This window comes from Rosa rugosa, chromosome 6, assembly GCF_958449725.1.
Source record: "Rosa rugosa chromosome 6, drRosRugo1.1, whole genome shotgun sequence".
Taxonomy (NCBI): domain Eukaryota; kingdom Viridiplantae; phylum Streptophyta; class Magnoliopsida; order Rosales; family Rosaceae; genus Rosa; species Rosa rugosa.
The window spans coordinates 49,475,174-49,498,978 of record NC_084825.1 but is presented as its reverse complement, the minus strand read 5'-3'; the positions used below and the strand labels follow the sequence as shown (position 1 = coordinate 49,498,978).

Sequence of the window (23,805 nt, the reverse complement as noted above, 5' to 3'; positions counted from 1 at the left end):
AACATAACATTATCGGGAACATTATGACTGATTTAGTAACAATCAAAATTAACAATTGTTCAATTGAAGAACCAATATCAGGCATAATGAGTATATTTTGAGATTTGCAGGAAAAAAAAACACCAAGAAAAGTAACTAAAAATCATTCTGGCCTTAGAAAGCCCAATCATATTATCAATTGCCTCATATTAGCTTTCCACCAAAACCATACATATATCTGTCACACTGGTATTGTAGCTCAGTAACTGTTTCAGATTTTGGATTAAAAAAGGGTATAGATAGCCACCTACTTGGGAAGATTTAGCCAGCATAAAACTCCATAGTCCATACATAGGAGTCCAATGTAAATTAAGTAATTTCCAATGATCATATATAAATACAATTATTGCTCGATCATATTCTAATTCCGACTAATAACGTAGCTCCCTGAGTTACGAACCAAATCAACAACATCCAGTATCCGAAAAAGGGGTTGGAGATCCCTGAGTTACCCACCATTTGCTTCAAGTACTACTAGTGAAAGAAGAAGAATACCACCTTTGCTGATGCGTTAAGTTGTACCTTAACAATCCCATAATATCCTTCCCTGGATCTGTATCATGCTCCATGGTCCTTTTGGCCTTCACCATCTGCAATCCAGTAAAATAAATTAAACTGCATTTCCATTAAACATATAGAACATAGAAAGAGATCATCAGCATTCAGCAACTTGCCACTGCTGGGTCTAATCAACTGGGCGGCGGCGAAGAACCTGATCCGCCGGCGCCGGAAGTCGAACCGGAGACTGAAAGCAGCTGCGTGAGCTGGCTCATGGCTCGGACCTGCATCTCCAACGCCGCAATATAATCAGTAGCCTCTTCTAGAATCACCGGCAGCGGCTGCTTCCGGCAACCGGGAACCAACCCGCCGAGCACCCGGACCTTCCTCTGCAGAGCCGGTAAGCCCTTCCACTTTAACGGGAAAACGCTGAACTTCTGCTTCTTCAACCGGAAAACGCTGAACCTCTGCCGGAACTTGAGCTTGAGCCGGTTGGTGAGAATGGCCCGGCTCCAGAGGGTCCTCCCCTTGGCGGCCTCGGCCAGGACCCGGTCGGCGGCCTCACGGACGGCTCGGGCCCGGCGGGGAGGAGGACACGTGGAGGAGAATGATTGGCTCCTGGGCCCAACGGAAACCTGATTGAGCGCCTGGAGCAATTTGGAGGTGTAACTTTGCTGCTGGGCTTCGGATTTCCATTTGGTTTGGGAGTGTTGAACGAGAAGGTGGTGGTCCTGTTTGGCCTGACTCTCTCGCTCACTGGAGTCCCGGCTCCAGCGGGTCCTCCCCTTGGCGGCCCCACGGAGGGCTCGGCCCCGGCGGGGAGGAGGACACGTGGAGGAGAATGATTGGCTCCTGGGCTCAACGGAAACCTGATTGTGCGCCTGGAGCAATTTGGAGGTGTAACTTTGCTGCTGGGCTTCGGATTTCCATTTGGTTTGGGAGTGTTGAACGAGAAGGTGGTGGTCCTGTTTGGCTTGACTCTCTTGCTCACTGGAGCTTGGAAGCTGCTTTGAAACAAGATAGGAAGGACCTTCCAACATGCTGTTGAATTGGGGATTATGGTGAAAAGAAGGCGTTGAGTGCCCCAGCTCTACTTCTTCTTCTTCTTCCTGCACATTCCTTGTTGAATTATCAATGACCTCTATTTCTTCCGATTCTGTGACCACCACTTGGATATTTGGGGTAATAAGATCCAATGATCCCTGCATGTTCAGTACATCCAATCCATCTGCAGGTGAAAGGAGCTCAGGCAGCACGTCAGATAAACCTTCAGTTTGCTCGACTCCCTCCTCTTTAACACTTGCCGAGTCCAACAAAGTCTCCTCAGTTACATCTCTTAGTCCCTGCATATTGAGCACATCAAATCCAACTGCAGTTGAAAGAAGTTCAGGCAGCTGCACGTCACATAAATCTTCATCTTCAATTTTCTTGATCGCCATCTCTATATTGTTTGCAGAATCAATGGCCTCCTTCATATTCCTTTCTACCTGCCCTTTGAGTTCAATGAAGAGCCTGAAAAGATACTCCTCCAAATTGAAAATTTTGTCAGTGAATTTATACTTCCTGTAGTTTGCATGCTTGCGAACCTTGGAGCATTTGTGAACAAGCTCTACACCATTCCTTATTTGTATAATAAACTTTTCCACTTCTTGCTCTGGAAGATGCACTACCCTGCCATGTTCTGCTACCTCTTCTATCAGTGGTTGTAAGCAGTAGAGTGTGGATTTGAATGCGTCGAGGAGGCGTTCAAACATCATGTTCTCGGTTTTCGCTTGTATGACAACATTAACCAACTGTCGGAATACTACTCTTAGAGTAGGATTAGCAGCCCCTATTCTGCTTGATGATGGAGCTTGTTGCATGCTATTAGGAACAAGTCTCTGTACTGTGTCCTGCTGCTTTATCAATATAGCATAGATTTCCTGCTGCCCCCTCAATATATCATCTACTTTTTCCTCCATTTCAGCTTGTCTTTTCTCCATATCATCTTGTCTGTCTTTGAAGTTTCTTGCCAAACATACGAGCTCGGTTATATTCCTCATTTGCTCCAGCCGTAGTGATTCTACCAGGCTCCAAAGAAAACTATTCAATTCACCAAGTTGTTTCGCGTAATCAGGCCCTATGCAGTTGCAGCAATTGCCCCAAATGTGGATGTTCCACATGCTAAGCTCGGATAACTTACTCACAAGTGCTTTACCCTCTTTCATTTTTTTTTCAAGCTCTACTACTGTATTGGTTGGGAGATTTAGTCGAACGTTATTTTCTCCTATCTGCTCAAGCGTCCGTGACTCTAGACAACGTAGTGTGAATTCAAGATTTATGAGGTCAGTTTTGAACTTTGTACTTTTGTGAACGGCCACCTTAACTACATCATATAGCCCTTGGAAAGGAATTCCTCCAACAAAGTTTAGAGCCACGGACCCCATAATTACAACAAAATCGATCAACAAATTATTGCGGCTATGTATTTTCAAATTCAAAGTACTTAACCAACCTTGATTATTGCAGATTGATCGGGACCAGCTTAATCTTTGTGGCTGTGGAAGATATGAACCGTGAGCCCACCCTTGCTCCTTGGCCTAGCTCCTCAGTTTTTCTGGACGAATCAATCTGAGCAACTCCAAATGCAGCAGTGAGTAAATTGTCCAGACCAATTGGAAGAAAGTGAAAAAAAAGGTAAATGCATTTGTCCACCATTTAGTGCCCCCCACATGGTCGAAATGATAGAGAAATGCTCTTTTTCTGGAAAGTTTGGCAAACATAAATGGAGGAACAATCCAAGAACAGCGTTGCACTTGCAGCTTCTGTGTATCTTCCCTTGGCTTTTGTAATAAACAATTAATATTGTTGTTTTTCTTTTTCTTCCACTAAAGGACTTTCGGTTTCATTCCCACGTTAGACAAACAAATGATTTTATCTTTTATGGTAACCAAGACCTTTGCTAGTCGAGGACGTTGACCATTGACCCTGACGAGATTTTTTTTTTTTTTTTAGACAAATGGTCCCCTACTTCATTTATTTGAAATTTTGAATATACTGATTCTCATATTGCCGAATTCAGGTCGTTGTTGTGTGAAAAAAAAAAAAAAAAAAATCTAGAGCAGATGTTGCGTTTATAATTGGTGTTAATGTGGAGGAAACATTACTTAATTTATGAAATAAAAAGTTAAAAACCCTCCAATCTGTAGAAATAAAATGAGAATTGGTCTACTCATTTCATTTAATAATCTTTTTATATAGGGAGAGAATTACAATGGAAACATCAATTACAATAATGATAGTAAATGTTGATTGAGCTATAATCGTAATTCCTTGATTCCATCTTCGTCAGTTACTTTGACGAAGACACATAATGTATTTTTCCTTTAACACTCCCCATTGTGCCAAGTCAAAGAGGAAATGATGCACGAATTATTGCCTTACTAAAAACCTTGCCAAATAACAATAAAAACCCTGTGGGACAAAAAATACACATTGGTCGAAGGAAAAGAGCACAACGCACCTATTACATTTGATGATAACATGTGTGTGTTAGACTCCTCTTGACGTCTACACCTCTTCCTGACCCTTACATTAGTCAAGGGAGCTTGGAAAGTCTTCGCATTCCTATGTTTTTCACATGTTTCTCTCAAATATGGCGTTAGACAATGATTTGGTGAACAAATCTGTCACATTCTCCTCAGACCTTACTTAATTCACTTGAATCTTGAGCAGAGCATGTTGTTGCTGATTGTAGAAAAACTTTGGTGTTATGTGTTTTGTATTATCACCCTTGATATAACCTAACTTCATATGTTCGATGCAAGCTGCATTATCTTCATAAATGCAAGTAGGCTCTTTAGCGGTAGAACTCAAACCACTAGTCTCTCGAATATGTGTAATAATACCTCTTAACCATAAACACTCACGAACTGCCTCATGTAGAGCAATGATCTCAGAGTGGTTCGAAGAGGTAGCCACAATGGTTTGCTTGGTTGATCTCCAAGATATCGCTGAGCTCCTAACGGTAAATACATAACCAGTTTGGGAACGACCTTTATGTGGGTCAGAGAGGTACTCAGCATCAACAAAACCAACCAAAACATTATTTGGGGTTTCGGTGTAGTGAATTGCGCTTTTGCCATCAACATTTCCTTTAGGGATTGCAATTTCATCTGCGGTCCCTCTTGTCTCTCTGTACAGAAAGAACAGTCTCAAGTCAATGGTTCATTTTAGGTATCAGAAAATGTTCTTGATACCATTCCAGTGACGTTGCGTTGGCGCTGAGCTAAATCTAGCTAACAAGTTCACTGAGAATGCAATGTCTGGTCGAGTGCAATAGGCGCATTGGGCTAAGTACAATAATGCGCCTATTACACTTAGATAAGGAATTTCAGCTCCAAACACCTCTTTGTCATCTTCCTTTGGACGGAATGGATCTTTTCTTGCATCCAAACTTCGACCGATCATGGGAGTGCTAGCAGGATGCACTTTGTCCATGTTAAATTGCCTGAGCATCTTTTGGACATACGCAGACTGGTGGATTAGTATTCCACAAACTTGGTGTTCTAGTTCAAGGCCTAGACAAAATCGAGTTTTCCCAAAATCCTTCATCTCAAATTCGGATTTCAAGTAGCTCGGGGTTTCTCTTATTTCATCAAGAGTACCTAGCTATTATGTTCATATCATCGACATATACAGCTACAATTGCACATCCTGAACTTGTTTTCTTTATGAATATGCAGGGGCATAATTCATCGTTCTTATATTCTTTCCCAATCAAGTAGTCACTTAGACGGGTATACCACATCCGCCCGGATTGTTTCAATCTGTAAAGTAAGTGTTTGAGATGGGGGAGGAGAAGGGTCCTTGTAATCGGAGACTAGAGATTCCGAAGGAGGGTGGTGGTTGTAGGAGGCGGGGGGTTCGGAGGGAGGTTGGTGATCTAGGGTTTCGATAGGGTTTGGTTGGATGGCCTCCATGAATTTTGAGATCGGAGAAGAGAGAGAGAGAGATGTGGTTGAAGACGAAAACTAACTATCGAGGAGTTCGGTAAACGAGAGCGGGATATAGGGTGTTAATAAAACGACATTGCGTGTTTTATATATAGGTGTGACAATAACTTCTCCAGGCCCAACCCAAATTTAACTGGACGAAATGGATTTGGTTTTGGATTCACCAATCTCAATTCCATTTCGTGTTCTTTCTTGACAAGGATTTTCTTTTCTTTGTTTTTCCTTTTTCGGGTCGGTGTTAAATATTGTGATTTTGGATTTCAAATATAGAGGAAAGGTTGAAGTGTCATTTAGTCGAAAAACATGAGAGTGTTAGTCGGAGCAGTGATGTGACAATTATTATGCATAACTTGCAGTGTGATGTATAAACTGTTATGTTATTGATAGAAGCCTTTCTAATGGGGACCATTAAAATGAGGACTAGTTAACTTTTGTATTAGACCCATTTTTCGATCAACCATTAGATGTTTAGATATTTATATGTAGATCATTTATGCAATTTTCACCCAAATTGAAAATCATTAAGACATTCATAATTGTGATTTATTAGTTATGAACATGAACAGTTCATATTTGACAGATTTCGTTCATCCATTGACTTGATCTAGTTCGGTATCCTAACGATTAACAATTTGGATGAAAATTTTCAGAAGTGACTCATGCATACATTAACATCTAACAGTTAATTTGCCGTAATGTAATCGAAAAGTGATTCTCCTAAATGGCTAAACCATTGATTAGAAAGTTCTCAACTAATCTTCATTTTAGTGGTCCTCATTAGAAGAGATCCGTGTTATTGATTATTATCCTTGTGAATTATAAATGACAGTTTGATCATAGATATGTTATAAGTTTATAACTTTTATTTTGTTTACTTGTTCGATACTTTTAAAACTCATTTAGTCATCCAAATAAATACATTGAAAGTGTATTGAGATGAGGTTCACATTGTGGGTATGTTTGAGATTGTTTCTCGGAGACTAAAATAGCCATTTTTTTTTTTGGGTTTTTGTCCATTTACCCCATTTCTAGAGATTTTTTTCTCATTTACCCCATTAAGTTTTTTTAATTCCCTCTTACCCAAAACACTCTAAGGAGATCTTCCTTAATACCCAAATAAGATTTTTTTTTGTTTTTATTTTTTTTAATACCATTTTACCCTCACCTTTGTTACTTAGAGAGAGAGAGAGAGACCATAGGGGACTTCACCAGAGCCCGTTCACCGGCCGCCGGATTCCGGTCACCGGTCACCGGCCGCCGCCCACCGGATTTTTCTAAAAACTTCACCCGAACGGTTTATTGCCCCCAATAGACGTGTATTGCCCCCTAATAGAAGAGCAATATAGGTCTATTGCCCCCCAATAGACGTGTATTGCCCCAATAGAGGGGCAATAGAGGTCTATTGCCCCCCAATAGACGTCTATTGCCCCCCAATAGACGTCTATTGCCCCCCAATAGACGTTTCGATTACCGAAATGGGAACTAATCTTCTTAAAATTAGACAAATAAAACTTTAATTAAAGAGAAAAAAAGAGGAAATTACATCAATTCAAAACGTATATTGCCCCTCAATAGACGTCTATTGCCCCCCAATAGAACTTTAACAGACCTCTATTGCCCCCTAAATATGGATATTGTTAATGTCTAAAAGTTCGGCGGTAGCTGAACCTTTGTTAACGCTGATCCGGTGGGCGGATCGATACTTGTGATGTTCTCAAAGCTTCCGCTACCTATCAAGTAAAATACAAAGGGCGTCAGAGGGAGACCGCACCGGGCGGTCTTCAACTCTCCGATGCCTAAGTTAGTCAATGTATTTATGTTGACAAAGTAACAGTAGGTAAGTATTGAATGCGTAATTAATGAGGAGAGAGGAGAGAACCTTTTTATAGGTGAGGAGGAGGCTGACCTCCTCCTTGTTTTCGATGTGGGACTGATGTGCTTCAGTTCCCAGCTCTGGGAGCTACTGATGCCATTTTGGCACGGCGCGTGGCGGCGCGTCGGCGGTGACCTGGGGGTGATCCGACGCTGAGGTTGTAGCCCGCCTGCCGGTGTATCTGTATGTCACTCCTTTGGTTGGAATTAGTACCTTTGGCGGTGCAATGAGCGTGGCCCATTATAGCTAATTATGCTTGCAAATGTACATGTATGTACAGATATTAATACTCGATTTCTTTCTTGTCCTATATAACAAATATGGATATTAATCAAATTTGCACGACATGTTCGTGGCGGCGTTAAAGCAGCCCCTGGTCGAGGGGGAGCTCAGGGAGGAAATCCAAGGTCTCCAGAGGGAGTTGGCGGAGGCGAAGGAGAAACTGGCGGAGGTAGAGCGGCGCCTGGCGAAGGCGGAGTGTGATTTTGCGGACGCTCGAGGCAAGCTGACGGTGGCCATCGAGCGGGACTTGGACCGGAATGAACACGTCTCCAAGTTGGAGCAGGACACCGCCCTGCTGCAGGAGCAGATAGCCGCCAAGGACAAAAAACTCATTATTGTGCAGCGGGAGTCCGCCGCCAGAATAACTGAGGTGAAGCGGCTAGAGGGTGAGGTTACCCGCCTGAGGGCTGAAGGGAATAATGTCGCGGCCGCGGCTGTTGAGGCGTTCAAACAGTCAGCGGAGTACAAGAAAGCGCTGACCCAGTCGGCGAAGGAAGGGGCCCTAGCAAACATAGACATGCTGAAGCGGAAGGGCGCCATCGACTTTGCCAAAGCGTCTCAGCCCGACGTGCCGCCGGCTAAGAGTGCCCCACCGGAGAAAGGCGTCGCACATGCCCCCGCGGAAGGTGCCCGCTCAGGTAGCGGAGAAAGTGGTGCACGGCCGGCGGAAGGGTCCCAGCAGACTCCTCGTCCTACCCCGTCAGAGGTGTCACGTGCTGGCTTCCTGGCGGCGCACACCCGGGCGGACGGCACGATAGAGACACCAAGTCCCACAGCCCGAGGGTCTGACCAAACGAGCCGCGCAATCCCGCCGCCGCACGCTGAAGCAGAAGATGCCGAGGGCCATCCCTGATGCTCGAACCTTCACTATATTTTCCTTCTTGTCCTTTTGTAGCCGCTGAGGCATAAAATTTGTACCAAACATTTTGAAATGGAATGAATTTTTGAATGTGTTTGTTATGATGTGTTTGTACCGCTAGTATTCGGACTTAGATTTTTCTTTTGTCAATCAATGAAACATTAAAGGAATTAAGATTGGTCCAAGTGCACCATGTAGCGGACGAGGTCCGCTGATGATTGTTGGCGTTGCCAGTTGCCCTCAGTGCTAGACTTGGTAACAATGGTTTGAATAATTCCCCGTTTCATTGATAGCTGATTTATCAGCGTGTACAAAAGTGGGGTAGTACCCGTTGGGTAGCTTCCCTTAGCTAAATATTGAACAAAAATTTAGCTAAGTCAAGATGCTCCTGGGTAGCGGATGACTATTTGTAGTAATACCGAAGGTGTTCGGTATTCCAAGGGTGGGTCGACGTGACGCCATCCTTGTCCATTAAGTAGAAGGTGCTTGGGCTAACGACTTCCACAATTTTGTACGGACCTTCCCAAGTTGGGCGGAGTTTTGTTGGTGGCGGAATGACTTCCTTCATTACCCAGTCCCCCAATTGGAGGTTCCGGGCCCTGACTCTGGCGTTGTAGAAACGCGATACTAGCCTTTTGTTTTGCAAGTTGTGCAAATGGGCCTTGTGTCTTTTTTCTTCTAGGAGGTCTCTGTCCAGGTTGACGCCGTCGCTATTGGTCTCTGGGCAGTAGCCTTCGACCCTAGCGGTAGGCTGAGTTACTTCAATAGGTAGGACTGCCTCTGCCCCGAACATCATACAAAAAGGGGTTTCGCCAGTGGCGGTAGTTGGAGTTGTCCGGATGGCCCATAGGACTTCTGGCAGCTTCTCCGCCCACAAACCCTTGGCGTCGTCGAGCTTCTTTTTTAGCAGCTTCTTGATTATCTTGTTTGCTACTTCGACCTGGCCGTTGGTTTGGGGATGGGCGACAGATGCAAAACTCAGCTTGGTGCCCAAGTTGGCGGTAAAGGAGATGAGTTCCTTGTTGTTGAACTGCGTGCCGTTGTCCGTAATGATTGTATGTGGGACACCATAGCGGCAGTAGATGTTTTTCCAGAGGAAATGAGTTACCTTAGCGGTGGTTATCGCCGTCAGTGGCTCCGCCTCTATCCACTTGCTGTTATAGTCGATAGCAACAATGATGTACTTGAACTGGCCCTTGGCGGTTTGGAACTTTCCCATCAAATCGAGGCCCCACGTGGAGTGAATCCAAGGGCCGATGATGACTGACAGTGGTTCTGCCGGTGTATGTGGGAGATCTGCAAACTGTTGGCATTTATGGCAAGACCTCGAAATCCGCCGGGCGTCATCACCAAGTGTGGGCCAGAAGTAGCCCTGTCGCATTGTGCGATTGGCCAAGGATCTGGCGCCCGAGTGGTTTCCACATTCTCCGCCGTGTATCTCCGCTAGAACCACTCTTCCCTCCTCCGGGGTTAGGCAGCGGAGGTTGGGGTGGGTGAATCCCTGGCGGTAAAGCTTGCCATTCCGGATGTTGTAGCGAGTTGCTCTCCGCTTGAGTTGTCGCGCCTGAACCTTGTCCTCCGGCAGTGTGCCGCTGCGCTTGTATTCAATGATCTCGTCCATCCAGCTGGGACTGACCTCAATGCTGAAGATCTCCGCCAGGGTTTTTGTGATACTTGGCCTGTCAAGGCACTCCACTCTTGTGTCCGCTGGACTTTGATGTGGTTGGGCGGTTGCCAGTCTCGCCAGTGAATCAGCTTTGGCGTTCTTTTCCCTGGGGATTTGTGTGATGGTGTGAAATTTGAACTTTTTTAGCAACGTTTTGACGTACCCCAAATATGCCGCTAACTGTTGGTCCTTGGCTTGGAAGTTGTCGTTGACCTGGTTAACGACTAATTGAGAGTCGCTGAATATGTTGACGCTGTCAGCCCCTGAGTCAATGGCGAGGAGCAAGCCGGCAATGAGTGCCTCGTACTCCGCCATGTTGTTTGAAGCTTTGAAGTTGAATTTCAACGCGTACTCCGCGTTCAGTCCCCCGGGTCCTGTTAAGATGACTCCGGCGCCGCTGGCCTTGGCGCTGGCGGAGCCGTCCACATGCAGGTTCCAATCTGACTGTGGGGGAGTCGCTTCCTCAGCGGTTATCATGTCTGTTCCGGGCTCTGGCTGGCGCTCGGTGAGCTCAGCGATGAAGTCTGCCACTGCTTGGCCCTTTATGGCTGTTCTTGGCTTGTAATCAATATCGAACTCACTGAGCTCAATGGCCCACTTGCTGAGGCGCCCCGAGTGTTCAGGGTTCTGCAGCACTTGCCTCAGCGGTTGATTGGTTAACAAATGGATTGTGTGAGCCTGAAAATATTGGTGGAGGCGCCTGGCGGCAACGATGAGTGCGAGGGCCAGTTGCTCCAGGGGAGGATACCTCGTTTCTGCTCCGTTCATGCCCCTGCCGGCGTAGTACACCGGGAGCTCATCCTGGCCTTCCCGCCGGACAATGGCGCAGCTTACCGCTGATACTGATACCGCTAGGTAAGTGAATAGTGTTTCTCCTTGCACAGGGACAGAAAGGAGAGGGACTGTCGCCAGGTATTCCTTCAGGCCCTGGAACGCCGCCTGACACTCTGGGTTCCAGTTGATGACTTTCTTGTGAGTTGTTTTGAGGAGTTTGAAGAATGGGGCACACTTATCAGTGAGTCTGGAGATGAATCGAGAAAGGGCGGTTAACTTGCCCTGGAGGCACTGTACGTCCACCTTATACTCGGGGTCCGCCAGGTTAAGGATGGCCTGCACCTTGTCCGGGCTGGCCTCGATGCCTCGCTCGCTGACGATGTAACCCAGAAACTTGCTGGCGGTGACTCCAAAGAAACATTTTTCTGGGTTGAGGCGCATACCATAGGCCAAGAGAATGGTTACTATGATCTTGAGGTTGGCCACATGTCCGCTGGCCTTTATGCTCTTGACTAGCATGTCGTCCATGTAAACCTCGATGATTTTTCCCAGATGCTCAGCGAACATGGCGTTCATCAACCGCTGATAAGTTGCACCGGCGTTCTTCAGATCGAAAGGCATGACATTGTAGCAGTAGAGGCCTTTATCGGTGGTGAAGGTGGTGCACTCCTGGTCGCCGGGATGCATCTTGATCTGATTATATCCAGAAAAAGCGTCCATCATGCTGAGGAGTTCATGTCCGGCGGTTGCATCGACTAGCTGATCGATACGAGGTAGCGGGAAACTATCCTTTGGGCATGCCTTGTTGAGATTTTTGTAGTCGACACACATCCGCCACTTGCCGCTGGGTTTCTTGACCATTACCAAATTGGAGATCCACTGGGGATAGATGACTTGGCGGATGAATCCAATGCCCTGGAGCTTGGCAACCTCCTCTCCTATTGCCTGGTATTTTTCCTCATCAAAGGCCCTCCGCTTCTGCTTGATGGGATAAAAGGAGGGTTTTATGGTCAGCTTGTGAGTTATAATTTCAGGAGAGATACCTGGCATGTCAGCGTAGGACCAGGCAAAGACGGCGGCGTTATCACATAGGAACTGAGTGAGCTCCGCCGCTACCTCTGGGTCTAGCTGGGCGCCTATGCGGACCGTCCGCTCAGGGTGCTCGTCCGAGATGCAGATGACTTTCAACGACGTCTCCGGGTTGACCGGTTCCTTCTTGACATACTTCTTCTCCTCATCCCTAGGATCCTCAAAGATATTTGGTGCCTGATTACCCACCGTCAGAATTTCATAGCGGCGTGCTGACCGTGCTACAGTCGTTGAATAGCATTCTCGAGCTAACTGTTGACTTCCTCTCACACAGCCCGTGCCGTTGGGTGTGGGGAACTTCATGAGAAGCATGTATCCGGCGATAATGCACTTGAGCTTGTTAAGTGCTGGTCGTCCAATGATGGCGTTGTACGAACTGAAACAATCGACAATAATGAATTCCGTATGTACCTCCGCCATGCATGGACTAGTACCAATAACCAGGCGCATGTAATCCGACCCCAGCGGTTGTGTGACGTCACCGGAGAAGCTGAGCAGTGGCTCGTGATCCTGGAGTAGTTTCTTGTTCCGCTTGAGGTGGTTGTAACATCCGCTGAAGATGACGTTAACAGCGGACTCGCTGTCCACCAAGATTCTCCCCACTGAGAATTTGCCAAGAATGGCGTCGACCAAGAATGGGTCGTCATGTGGTAGGTGCACCCCGCTCTCTTCCTCATCCGAGAAGGTAATAGGTTCCCAACCTGATTTTGGGAGCTTGGCGGACCTCTCGTAGCGGATGTTGCAGACCTCCTTTGGATGATTGGCGCGTGCATAGCGCTTCCTTGCCCTGTGAGACATGCTGGTGATTGGGGCACCGCCATCGATGATGTTGATGCGGCCCAAGGTCTCAACGTTGGCAATTACTGGTGGTGGTTGGCGCACCTTGAACTGCTCCAACTTGCCGTCACGGTACAAGGTCTCAATGGCCGTTTTGAGAGCATTGCAGCTGCTGGTATTGTGGCCGCTGTCCTCGTGGTATTTGCACCACTTGCCGGTGTTCCTGGGCTTGCCTGTTTTTGGGAACTTTGGAGGGGGTGGCGGTGGGATCTGATCCTTGCACTGATTGTATATTTCTTCATAAGAGGTCGTGAGGACAGTAAACACTGCATACCGTTGAGAGGATTCCGCCTGCTTGTTGCGGTTATCCCCATGGGTTGGGCGGTTGCCCTTGTTGTAATGTTTGTCCCTCTGCCGCTTGTTCTAGTGGTGGCCCTGCTGCCACTCCCTCTTCTTGTCAGTTGGCGGTGCTGAAGGGGTCTTGTGAGCAGTTTCCTGATGACTGGAGGATGGCTGTGTTGGCTTTGCTGGAGTTGCTGGTGGCGGTGGGGTTTCTCCATATGTGAGGAATTCCGCCTGGGCATGGATGACCGCCTCACTCATGACGTGGTCATACGCCGCATTAGGATGATTGTAGTTGAGGTGATAGAGGAATGGCCCTTTGAGGAGTCCCTGCTTGAAGGCCGCCAATGCCATTGTTTTGTCTAGGTCACGACACTGAGACGCTGCCGCCTGCCACCTTGTGACGAAGGCCTTCAGTGATTCGTCCGCTCCTTGCTTGATGCAGAACAGCTGACTTGTGTTGTGATGTCTGGCGGACAATAGGATGAACCGAGAGAGGAAGGCGTGTGACAGTGCATGGAATGAGTCAATGGACCCTGGCGGACACTCGAAAAACCATCTCATCGCCTCACCGTCCAATGTCTCGCTGAACAAGTGGCATAGGGTGGCGTCGTCGAATCCCTTGTTGTTGGTGACTTTCTTGAAGGTGTCCATGTGGACGAAGGGATCAGACATTCCGCCGTAATGCGACATCTTTGGGGTTTTTGCAGACGCTGGTCTGATAGCCTGCAGAATCGCAGCGGTAAAGGGCCCAGGTCTGGAAGCGAAAAGTGGATTCTGAGTTGGCGCTGGGGCGCCCGACTCCGCCCGTATCAACCTCTGCTTCAGTTGGTGCATCCTTTCCAATATTTGGGCGGTTGCATCGCCGACGGAACCAGCCTGAATAATCCGCTGGGTCTGCCTGCGCCTTGGCTCAGGCGGATTGCCTTCAGTCCTCGCCCTAGCTTCCGAGCGGTTGGAGTGTGGCAGTGATTCCGCCTCCTGCTCTATCATTAGCTGGGGGATGGGCGGTGGTCCCATCCCCAAAAGTTCAGGTGAGTCCAGCGGTACCTGCATCTGTATGACTAGCCCTGGCAACAATGTGCCAGTGACTGGTCGACTACGCCTGGTGCTGTGTGACTGCTCGCTCTGTGCTGGGCGGGCGGTGGCCTCCAACGTCCTCTTCAGTTCCTCAAAACGTGCCATGAGCGTAGCCACCTGTCTTTGGGCCTCAGCCTTTTCCTTGCGCTCCTCCTCACGCTCTCTGTTTGCCTTGTGAAGATCCGCCAGTGCTAGCTCGTACATAGTGACGAGATCTTGGCCCGGTGGGCGGCTGCTGCTTGGATTTGCCTCACCGCCGGGGTTGGCCGGGGTTGTGAATAGTGCGCGGTTAACGCCTACCGCTGGGTCAGGGGGTTGGGGAATGGCGGAATGGTCCGCCTGCTCTTCAGCGTTTCCCCCGCTACCGTTAGTCATGGTGATTGTGGTGGGATGACCTTTTGTTACTCTCCGATGCCTAAGTTAGTCAATGTATTTATGTTGACAAAGTAACAGTAGGTAAGTATTGAATGCGTAATTAATGAGGAGAGAGGAGAGATGAGAGAACCTTTTTATAGGTGAGGAGGAGGCTGACCTCCTCCTTGTTTTCGATGTGGGACTGATGTGCTTCAGTTCCCAGCTCTGGGAGCTACTGATGCCATTTTGGCACGGTGCGTGGCGGTGCGTAGGCGGTGACCTGGGGGTGATCCGACGCTGAGGTTGTAGCCCGCCTGACGGTGTATCTGTATGTCACTCCTTTGGTTGGAATTAGTACCTTTGGCGGTGCAATGAGCGTGGCCCATTATAGCTAATTATGCTTGCAAATGTACATGTATGTACAGATATTAATACTCGATTTCTTTCTTGTCCTATATAACAAATATGGATATTAATCAAATTTGCAATATTTGACCCCAAAAATATAGACACTAATAAGAAAGGTGGGTTGAAAAGCTAACAATTGGACTATTGGAGCAAACAAAGCAATTCATTATACCTCAGTAATATGCCTACACAGTTCTACATGATAAATAAAAAAGGTCAAATCTTTATTTAATTAAATCTATCCCTAAATGCTCAGTGTAACTTCACCCCCAATTCCATTGATTTTTTTTGGTCAAGCCCAATTCCATTGAATAATAACAACAAATTAGCAACTGAACTTCAACAACACCCATGCTTTGAGCGATGACAACCTGGATAGCCAATAGCCACTCTCAGCGTGCATAAGCTTTCCCAGAGTTCAATTTCCAAGTTTTCTGAGTGCAAGGTATCACCGGATTCTCCTATTTTCACCAAAAAAACAATAACAAATTCAGAAGAACCAATAACGCAATTATGACCCATTTAGCAAAAATAGATTAGTACCTTGCCGGAGTGAGAGAAATGGAGTTGTTTGCTGTAAGAGAAGGAGTTGATAGTGGGGAAGCCATCTTCGCCTTGGCCTTTCCATCAACTCAGAAGGTAAGACAGTGGTGTAATCGTTGGGTGGACCGCCGGCGATGGTTTAGCGCCATCCTCCGCCATGTTCTTCTCTCTCCTTTCGATTTCAAAGTGATTTTATTACAACGCTTCAATTTCCATGAGTTTCGACGTCGGCGAAGTTGGCCACGGCGAGGAGTGGCGCCATGGCCTTCCGATAAAGAATGGCGCCTTGATTCAGTCGGAGCTCAAACATGGTTGAAGGAGGGGGGGGGGGGGAAGGAGAGAGAGAGATGACAGAGTGGCATGATGCAATTTCTTAATTAAGTTATGGGCAAAGTTGTCATTTTTCTTTAAATTTGGTTAATGGGAATAAAAATCTGTTGCTGGGGTGGGACAGTTTTAGCCAATTTTAGTGCTTTTGGTTAAGAACCTTTTTTTTTTCCTGATATGTGAGAAAATTTTCTCCAACAAAGTCTGTTATGAATGACAGAGAATCTCCCAATGTTTCATCAAAATATTCAATTAAAAAGAAATTTCATAATTTGTGTAATTTCTCATCCAACGGTCCATGTTTCTCCTTCACGTCGGCAACTCTGTGTCTGAAATATATTCATGAACCAAAGTCCTATGAACGCCCAAGTACAGACAGATGCCTTTACGGCAACCAACTAAGAAAATCTAAATTAAAGGCAGAGACAACTTGATCAGCAATCCATATATGAATGGTTTGATCATAAAAGTGTTATAACTTTTACCTTGTTCGCTTGATATATTTAGATTATTTATCTTGTTTACTTATATGATACTTTTAAAACTCATTTACTCATCCAATATATATATATATATATATATATATATATATATATATATATACAGTCCGGCTACACTAAGGACGTCCTTAGTTTTTCTTAGGTACGGATTTCCGGTTTTCACCCACTTTCCGATCAAATTTTCACATCTTAACCGTTCAGTTTTTAGGTCCTAATGTATAGATCACCTCTGCAAAATTTCAGCCAAATTGGTGATCATTAAGGCATCCAAAACTGCAAATTACAACAATGTAAACGAACGGTTCCGGTTCGACAGATTCGGTTCGTTCGTGTAAATTGCAGTTTTGGACGCCTTAACGATCACCAAATTGGCTGAAATTTTGCAGAGGTGATCCATACATTAGGATCTAAAAACTGAACGGTTAAGATGTGAAAATGTGATCGGAAAGTGGGTGAAAACAGTAAATCCGTTCCATAAGAAAAACTAAGGACATCCTTACCTGAGAAAAATCCTATATATATATATATATATTTTTTTTTTTTTTTTTTTAAATAAAAGATTATGCGATATTAGTTCCTCGGAAGCAAACGAATATATATATATTTGAAATGTATTGAAATGAAGCTCATAATATGATCATGTTTGAGAAAGTAGACCCAAAAACAATCTTCAATATATAGGAACGACAGACAAGACAGACAAGACTCACAAGAGATGTCCAAGAAAAAATGCCCAATGTTTCATCAAAATATTCAATTAAAAAGAAAGCTCATAATTTCTGCAATTTCTGATCCAACGGTCCATATTTCTCTGTCACGTTAGCAACTCTGTGTCCGGAATATATCAATGAGCCAAAGCCCAATGAACGCCGAAGTGCAGACAGAAGAAACTCCGGGCAAACCCTCCTCATGGGTGTTTTCGGTTTCGATTCTGGTTCACTTTTCCGTCGCCGTTCCAAGGGTTAGTATTGTCTCATGTACAGGGTTTTCATATTCGTTATTCATTAATGGTAATGATTCGTTAATTGTTCGGGTTTTATAACTATTTGCAGAATCATCATCCAGTTCCTCCCAAAAACCAAAGAGTAAGCATTCTCATTCTATTTTCTAATTCAAGGGACCAGTTTAATTTACTGGGTAAATTTAGTTTACTAGCTAGCCCTCCTCCTGCAAGGGAACTTTTTTTTTACTTTTCTCTCTGAAAACAAAAACAATTGTGAATGTTACTAGCCTCAACATTTCAGTATAACGACATCAATTCTCGTTTACATGTAGTAATGGTTATGTATTCTTTTCGATTAGGTCTTAGTGAAGTTCAAGATGAGCTTGTCAAGAAATATCCTCCGGGTGCTGTGGTTATTCTGACTAGAACTCCGTCGAGATCAGCTGATTGTTTCAGGTGGGACTATCACAGGCCGAAATACCGATATCCTACTTGTGAGGAATGGATTGAAAAGTTCTACGAGGTACCTTAATTTGCTCTAGTTAAAATTCTTCATGTGCTTGCTGCATTGCTATGTTTGTTCAAAATTGGATGGAAAAGGTTCAGTATCTGTTAATAACACAAGAAGCACTATGCACTTGATATTGTTTTCTGTCTTGTTATCTCATCTCTTGTGCTCGGAGATGGAAATGTTACGATAATCATCTTAACCATGAATGGTGCTCGACCTTATCGGGGACTTCAGAGTTTAACCCCATTGTTATAAGTAGTGTTGGTGATAGATTCAGTTACTTCTGCACAATAGGATCAGTAGCTAGTATGGCCACGAACTGATTTTTCGAATGTAAACCTCTGTTCTTGCAGTACCAACGCTCGTGTGGAAGAAATTGTCCCGTATGGTCCAAGATACAGATTGAGACCTGTGGTCTTGAGGTGTACCCCGAAAAGCTATTGAATGACTCGAATTGAAATAGCTAGAGAATGACTTGACTTGCAGTTGTTGGGTTTGAATGTGAAGATCCAGAGGCTTACTCCAGGCATTATCATTTAGAGAAACAGATTTTGTTGCCGATGCTTGCGCTACTGTATGCACCTATAAAGACATTGAAATGATTTGACTTCGTCAATTCACTCCCTCTGTTGGAAAGCTTTTTCAGTATGCAACTCTAGACAAATTCTGTTTGTAATTTGTTTTAATTCAGTGACTTTCACAAAAGATGATCTTCAAAATGCATCTCAAATTCAAGAAGCATTGTGGAAACGCTACTAGTGTGCTAAAAGTTGTAAACCAAAAACCCTCTGAGATGAGGAAAGCTAGAGAACTACATGTGCCATTGAAATTGTCCCTGATTATAGCTTCTTAAAAGTGACCACCAAGTTCTCATCTGAGACCCAAATTTAAACTAATATTGTATAAACATAACATTATCGGGGACATTATCACTAATTTAATAACAATCAAAAGTAACAGTCTGTTCAATTGTAGAACCAATATCAAGCATAATGAGGGTATGTTGAGATTTGCAGAAAGAAAAAAACACCAAGAAAAGCAACTAAAAATGATCTCTGGCCTTAGAAAGCCAATCATACTATCAATTGCCTCATATTAGCTCTCCACCAAAACCATACATATCTGTCACACTGATATTGTAGCTCAATAACTGTTTCAGATTTTGGATCAAAAAAGGGTATAGATACCCACCTACGGACCTACCTAGGAAAATTTAGCCAGCATAAAACTCCATACATTGGAGTACAATACTTTCCAATGATCAAATATAAATACAATTATTGCTCGATCATATTCTAATTCCGACTAATAATATAGCTCCCTGAGTTCGAACCAAATCAACATCCGGTATCCAAAGAAGGGGTAGGAGATCCCTAAGTTACCCACCATTTGCTTCAAGAACTACTAGTGAAAGAAGAAGAACACCACCTTTGCTGATGCTTAGAGTTGTACCTTAACAATCCCATAATATCCTTCCCTGGATCTGTGTCATGCTCCATGGTCATTTTGGCCTTCACCATCTGCAATCCAGTAAAATAAATTAAACTGCACTTCCATTCAACATATAGAACATAGAAAGAGATCATCAGCATTAGTACTCACATTTTGATGCTTTCTCTGGTAAGTGAGAGCCTCGGGAATTGCAGTAGAGTCAGTGTTGTAGGCATCAGGGAACTCATTGAGGTTGATGTTAAGGGTTTTGCCAATGCTGATAGAGTCAATCTGGGACTGGGGGTTTGTCTTCTCAGGTGGCTTGGTCACATTGCTCAAAGTGCTTATGTTGACTGCACGTCTCTCAGCCAATGGCTTCAGAGGGGAGCCCGGGTTGTGCTCATTTGGTGTATGAAGGAATAGGCGGGTTGCTGACTTGTTATAAGAGGAAACTGAGGGTGGAGTGGGGACCAAAAAAGAGTCGGTTTGCTGAACCACACCCTTTGGAGACACGCTCATGTCTGGCCACAGAAATGTTCCTTGTGGCTTGCAAATCCTGAAGCTACTGCGCAGCCTCTCTATCTTTGCTGCCTTGTCCTCTATACTAGCCTTGTCTCTTGATCCCATCTTATTTTTTGTCCCTCCTTCTATGTCCGATATCAGCATTGGTACTTCAGCTGTTTCTGAGTAGACAAATGCTGATTCTTCCATGGTTGGTTTCAGCACCCTCATTTCTTCTAGCAATGAGTTCATTTCTTCCTACAATAATAACCTCCCCAGTTTCATCATCAAAAATTTGTACATTGCTAAATGTCACACATGTATGGTTTACAGACAGTGGAATGCTACCTAGTTAAATCAAAATGCTATCTATGACTGGAAGTGATTTACTAAGGACATAAATACTAGATGCTCAAGTCAACATTAGCATTGTAGCTAATAAATATGTAATCATAACAAATGCAAAAAAAAGGAGAATGTCAAAGTTCGAGGGAATTTCATGCTCCATACCTCAATTCCAGAGAAAGATTGAGAAAGTTGCAGCATTTGTTCTTCAATTTTAGACTTCCTAACAGCTAGCTCTGTGTATTTGTCCTCTGACTCCTGCCAATTATACATCAAACAAGTAGCACTACTTAAACTAACCATAAAAAGCTGACCAATCATCATGATCAATAATCAAGAGTTATCTATTCCATACATTTGATTTGCATCACTTCTCATCATTTACCTTTTGATAGGTTACTGAACTGTAAGCTTGGCCCTGATCCAGAGTTGTCAGCGAAGAGTTTATGGTGGTCACCATAGCTATATCCTCTTGCTGCTGAAATTCCCTCTCTCTGTATAAACCAAAAACACATAAGCTCAATCATACCAAAGCAAATTATCTACATAAAAGGCACATATATCAAACAATGCTTACTATAAAAATGAGTTACACTACCCTACAATCCAAAACAGATTCAACAACAATAAGGTAAATGATCCCATTACCTTTTCACATTGGCTATCTCTTCCCAAATCTCCTTGAACATCCTCACACAAGTAGGGTCCTGAGTTGGGTTATCCCCAATCTTCCACCCCGGGGGTGGAGTCCAATAAGGATCCTCAACCCCAGCCTCCTTCCTTACACTCATTAAATCAGCACTCTCCAGCCAATACACAAGTGCTCCATCAGCATTATGCCTTCTCCGAAACCGATCAGTGCCACCCGGAGCTACCTTCCCAGCCATATGCTTCAACAAATGGTCTATCAAACCAGTGTCCCCAATCAACTTACGGGCCTCACACCTCAGTGGTCCTCTCCGTATTGGATTCTCAGCACAAACACCTTTTGCCTTCATCACCTTAAGTATGCTCTCCTCTGCTGCCCTGTACCTAAAACCCCAAATTCCATCAACAAAACTCATTACATGAAAACCAACCTCATCAAAATTCAAAACAACCAACTTAATATTACAATGCTTGATTCCATACCTCCTTGCAGTCCATCTCTCTATTGAGGCTTCAACCAATTGATTCTGGGTCCGGTCATGAACCACTATTTGATTGTTCTGCTTCCGACGCTTCGCTGCTTTGGTCTTCTTTTGAACCAGTTTTCTCTTCCTAAACTCATAACGAGCCTCTTTCACATCTTCATCCATCTCCATTTCTTCCTTCTCTGGTTGTTCTTGGTCAGAGCTCGACAGACTCTCATGCCTCGTAACGCACCGGACTAGTTTGCGCTTACCCCATTGGACCATCCCGCCGAGCTTAATCTCCGACAAGCAACACGGAGATGGGCTTTTCCGGGTAGCGAAACGACACCGTCCGGCCCAAAAGCTCCACATCATGCTCTGCTCTGCTATTTCGTGATGTGGGATTCTCCGGTAAAGCACCTCCGACGCGATTTGTGGAGCCATAGAGTAGTTTTCGTCGAAAGCAGGAAGGAAGCCGTCTGGGTTTTGGTAGCTTTCCTCATTCAGATGGGTTTGGAGAGAGTGAAGGCTTGGAAACCTCACTGAAACCTTGAACAGAGACTTTCCATTCACCTGAAAAGCGATTAAACCCAGATTCAAAACCCATTACAAACAAAAACCAAAACCCAAACTAGGAGAAGAAAATGAGTAAACTGTTCTGGGTTCTAGTAATGAGTACCATGACGACCCGAATCGACTCCATCTCTTCTGAGGCAGTAGCAGGAAGCTTCGAATGGTCTAGTTCATAGAATGAACCCACATGGATGTTGTCGATGGTCTCTGAAATAACACCAAAAAAAGCACAGAAATCGATTAAACAGTGAGGACAAAAGAACAAAAGAGGTTGATACGTTGAACCAGAAAAGCTCTGTTACCTTGAGAAGCAGAAGCATGTGTTGCCAAACAAAGGCTTTGTGCTCTTTGTTCTTGATGCTTGTTCTCCAAGTACTTCTTCATCTTCTTCTTCTGCTGCTAATTTCAAAAGCACTCAGAAGAAACACCTAAAACCCACTCACACTCACTCCTGTTCAAGCAAAACCCACACACACTGTTCACACCATGACCCCAACTATATATACCAACAGAAGAGTGTGGTGGGTTTTGCATGAACGCTTTGGATGTCCGGAGACGCGCCAGATTCGCGTGTAGGGTGCAGAGCATTCAATGGTACAAAACGAACTGAGCAGTGCTTCGCTTCTCAAATAAAGTATATGGAACTTTGGGATCAAAACGCACATGGGTCTAAGAAATGGATGTCGTTTTGAGATGGTTGGGTTAAAAACGAAAGCTTTCCTCCGAGTAAAAAATGACAGAGTAAAACGTTAAAATTTTTAATTTTTGCCGCTATGCTCTGCAACACTGGAAGAACTTTAGACGTTTTTAATTGCTATATATGCGTTTGTGGCCGAATTAAGGTGGTGGTTGTGTGACACAACTTCTGTCCATGGCCATATTATGTGACGTTTCACCCTATGTATGAATGTAACATTGTTTTGGCTAATACACACATTCATATACTGCAATATATTTGTTAACATGCATTTTTCATCTCTTGATGAAACAAGAACTATTTATTCAGAGGTGGCATTTTGACACAAGTGACAACAAATTTGGTGCATTACTTGTTGAACAAGTTTAATATTAATACTAATGATAACCTTTCAATAAGACGACTCCATCTTTTTAAGATAATTGTTAAATGGGAGTTATTTTACCATTCAAGCTCGCTATTGAATATCATTATTGACTATTATTTTAACATTCTCTTGAGTCATGACCATTTGTCCGTCTGTTTGATACATACTAACATACAATTGCATTGAATAGACTCATATTATTTATTTGTAAACTATATATGAACAACTTTGATTATTGAATTGCATCACAAAGCGAGTTGAACTATGATTGAAATCAATATGTTCTTAATATTAGACACGAGTTATTAATCTTTATCTTTGGATGAAGTACCTAAATTAGTTTAGCAATCAAACCGTTGGGGTGATTATATGATCTAAAAAGCTATCATGATAAGCTTTTATATAACAAATTTCACTCGCAGTAAAACTATTTCCAGTGCAGAGATGTGATCATGTAGAGAGAAACAAAGTGAAAATATTAGAGGACTGAAACCGAATGAAGAGAGGAGTGAGCATGGAATCATTACCGGACCTTCAAAATCAGATTTCCAAACACTTGAGTTTCACTAATTAATCAATTATGTCTCAGAAACCTGAAAAACGTTGATAGTTTTGATCCAAATCGTATAAAGAAGAAGAAAGAATTGGAGATTAATTATGGTAAAGAGAGAGCTAGGCATAAGTTTTACCAGACCTTTTATAGATTTTCTGGCAAGTCGCTTCATTACATAGCGATATTAGTGCCGCAATAGAACTTGTATTGTATAATTAATTTTTTTTTTTTGTTTAACAGTTTAACTTGAAACCGATTAATGACCGGAAAGAAGAGAATCCAAGAAAAAAAAAAGCCGGACGTGTTGCTCCTCACGTAACGCTCTCAATTTTCTTCTTGGTCCCCTACTTCATTTAATGAAGATACT

General features: G+C 44.1%; 2 protein-coding genes across 5 annotated transcripts; one reads left to right on the top strand and one right to left on the bottom strand.

Moving 5' to 3' along the window:
- Nucleotides 1-154: 154 nt before the first annotated feature.
- LOC133717868 (protein DYAD-like) lies at nucleotides 155-22,408 on the bottom strand. 4 transcript variants are annotated; one of them, XM_062144617.1, is made up of 8 exons: nucleotides 22,124-22,408; nucleotides 21,928-22,028; nucleotides 21,268-21,821; nucleotides 20,785-21,168; nucleotides 20,522-20,630; nucleotides 20,302-20,394; nucleotides 19,462-20,049; nucleotides 155-629 (listed from the first exon to the last, which is right to left on the bottom strand). In XM_062144617.1, the coding sequence occupies exons 1-8, from the start codon at nucleotides 22,203-22,205 to the stop codon at nucleotides 504-506; spliced, it is 2,037 nt and encodes a 678-aa protein (XP_062000601.1). In that variant the 5' UTR covers nucleotides 22,206-22,408; the 3' UTR covers nucleotides 155-503. The 4 variants fall into 4 exon arrangements, with proteins under 4 accessions (XP_062000601.1, XP_062000598.1, XP_062000599.1 ...); XM_062144616.1 differs by lacking the exon at nucleotides 155-629 and adding an exon at nucleotides 19,042-19,379; XM_062144614.1 differs by lacking the exons at nucleotides 19,462-20,049; nucleotides 20,302-20,394; nucleotides 20,522-20,630; ... (2 more) ...; nucleotides 21,928-22,028; nucleotides 22,124-22,408 and adding an exon at nucleotides 714-3,048 and having other exon boundaries at nucleotides 491-629.
- Nucleotides 17,243-18,714, top strand: LOC133717872 (uncharacterized). The gene is made up of 4 exons (XM_062144619.1): nucleotides 17,243-17,366; nucleotides 17,458-17,490; nucleotides 17,708-17,871; nucleotides 18,213-18,714. The coding sequence occupies exons 1-4, from the start codon at nucleotides 17,315-17,317 to the stop codon at nucleotides 18,315-18,317; spliced, it is 354 nt and encodes a 117-aa protein (XP_062000603.1). The 5' UTR covers nucleotides 17,243-17,314; the 3' UTR covers nucleotides 18,318-18,714.
- Nucleotides 22,409-23,805: the final 1,397 nt, after the last annotated feature.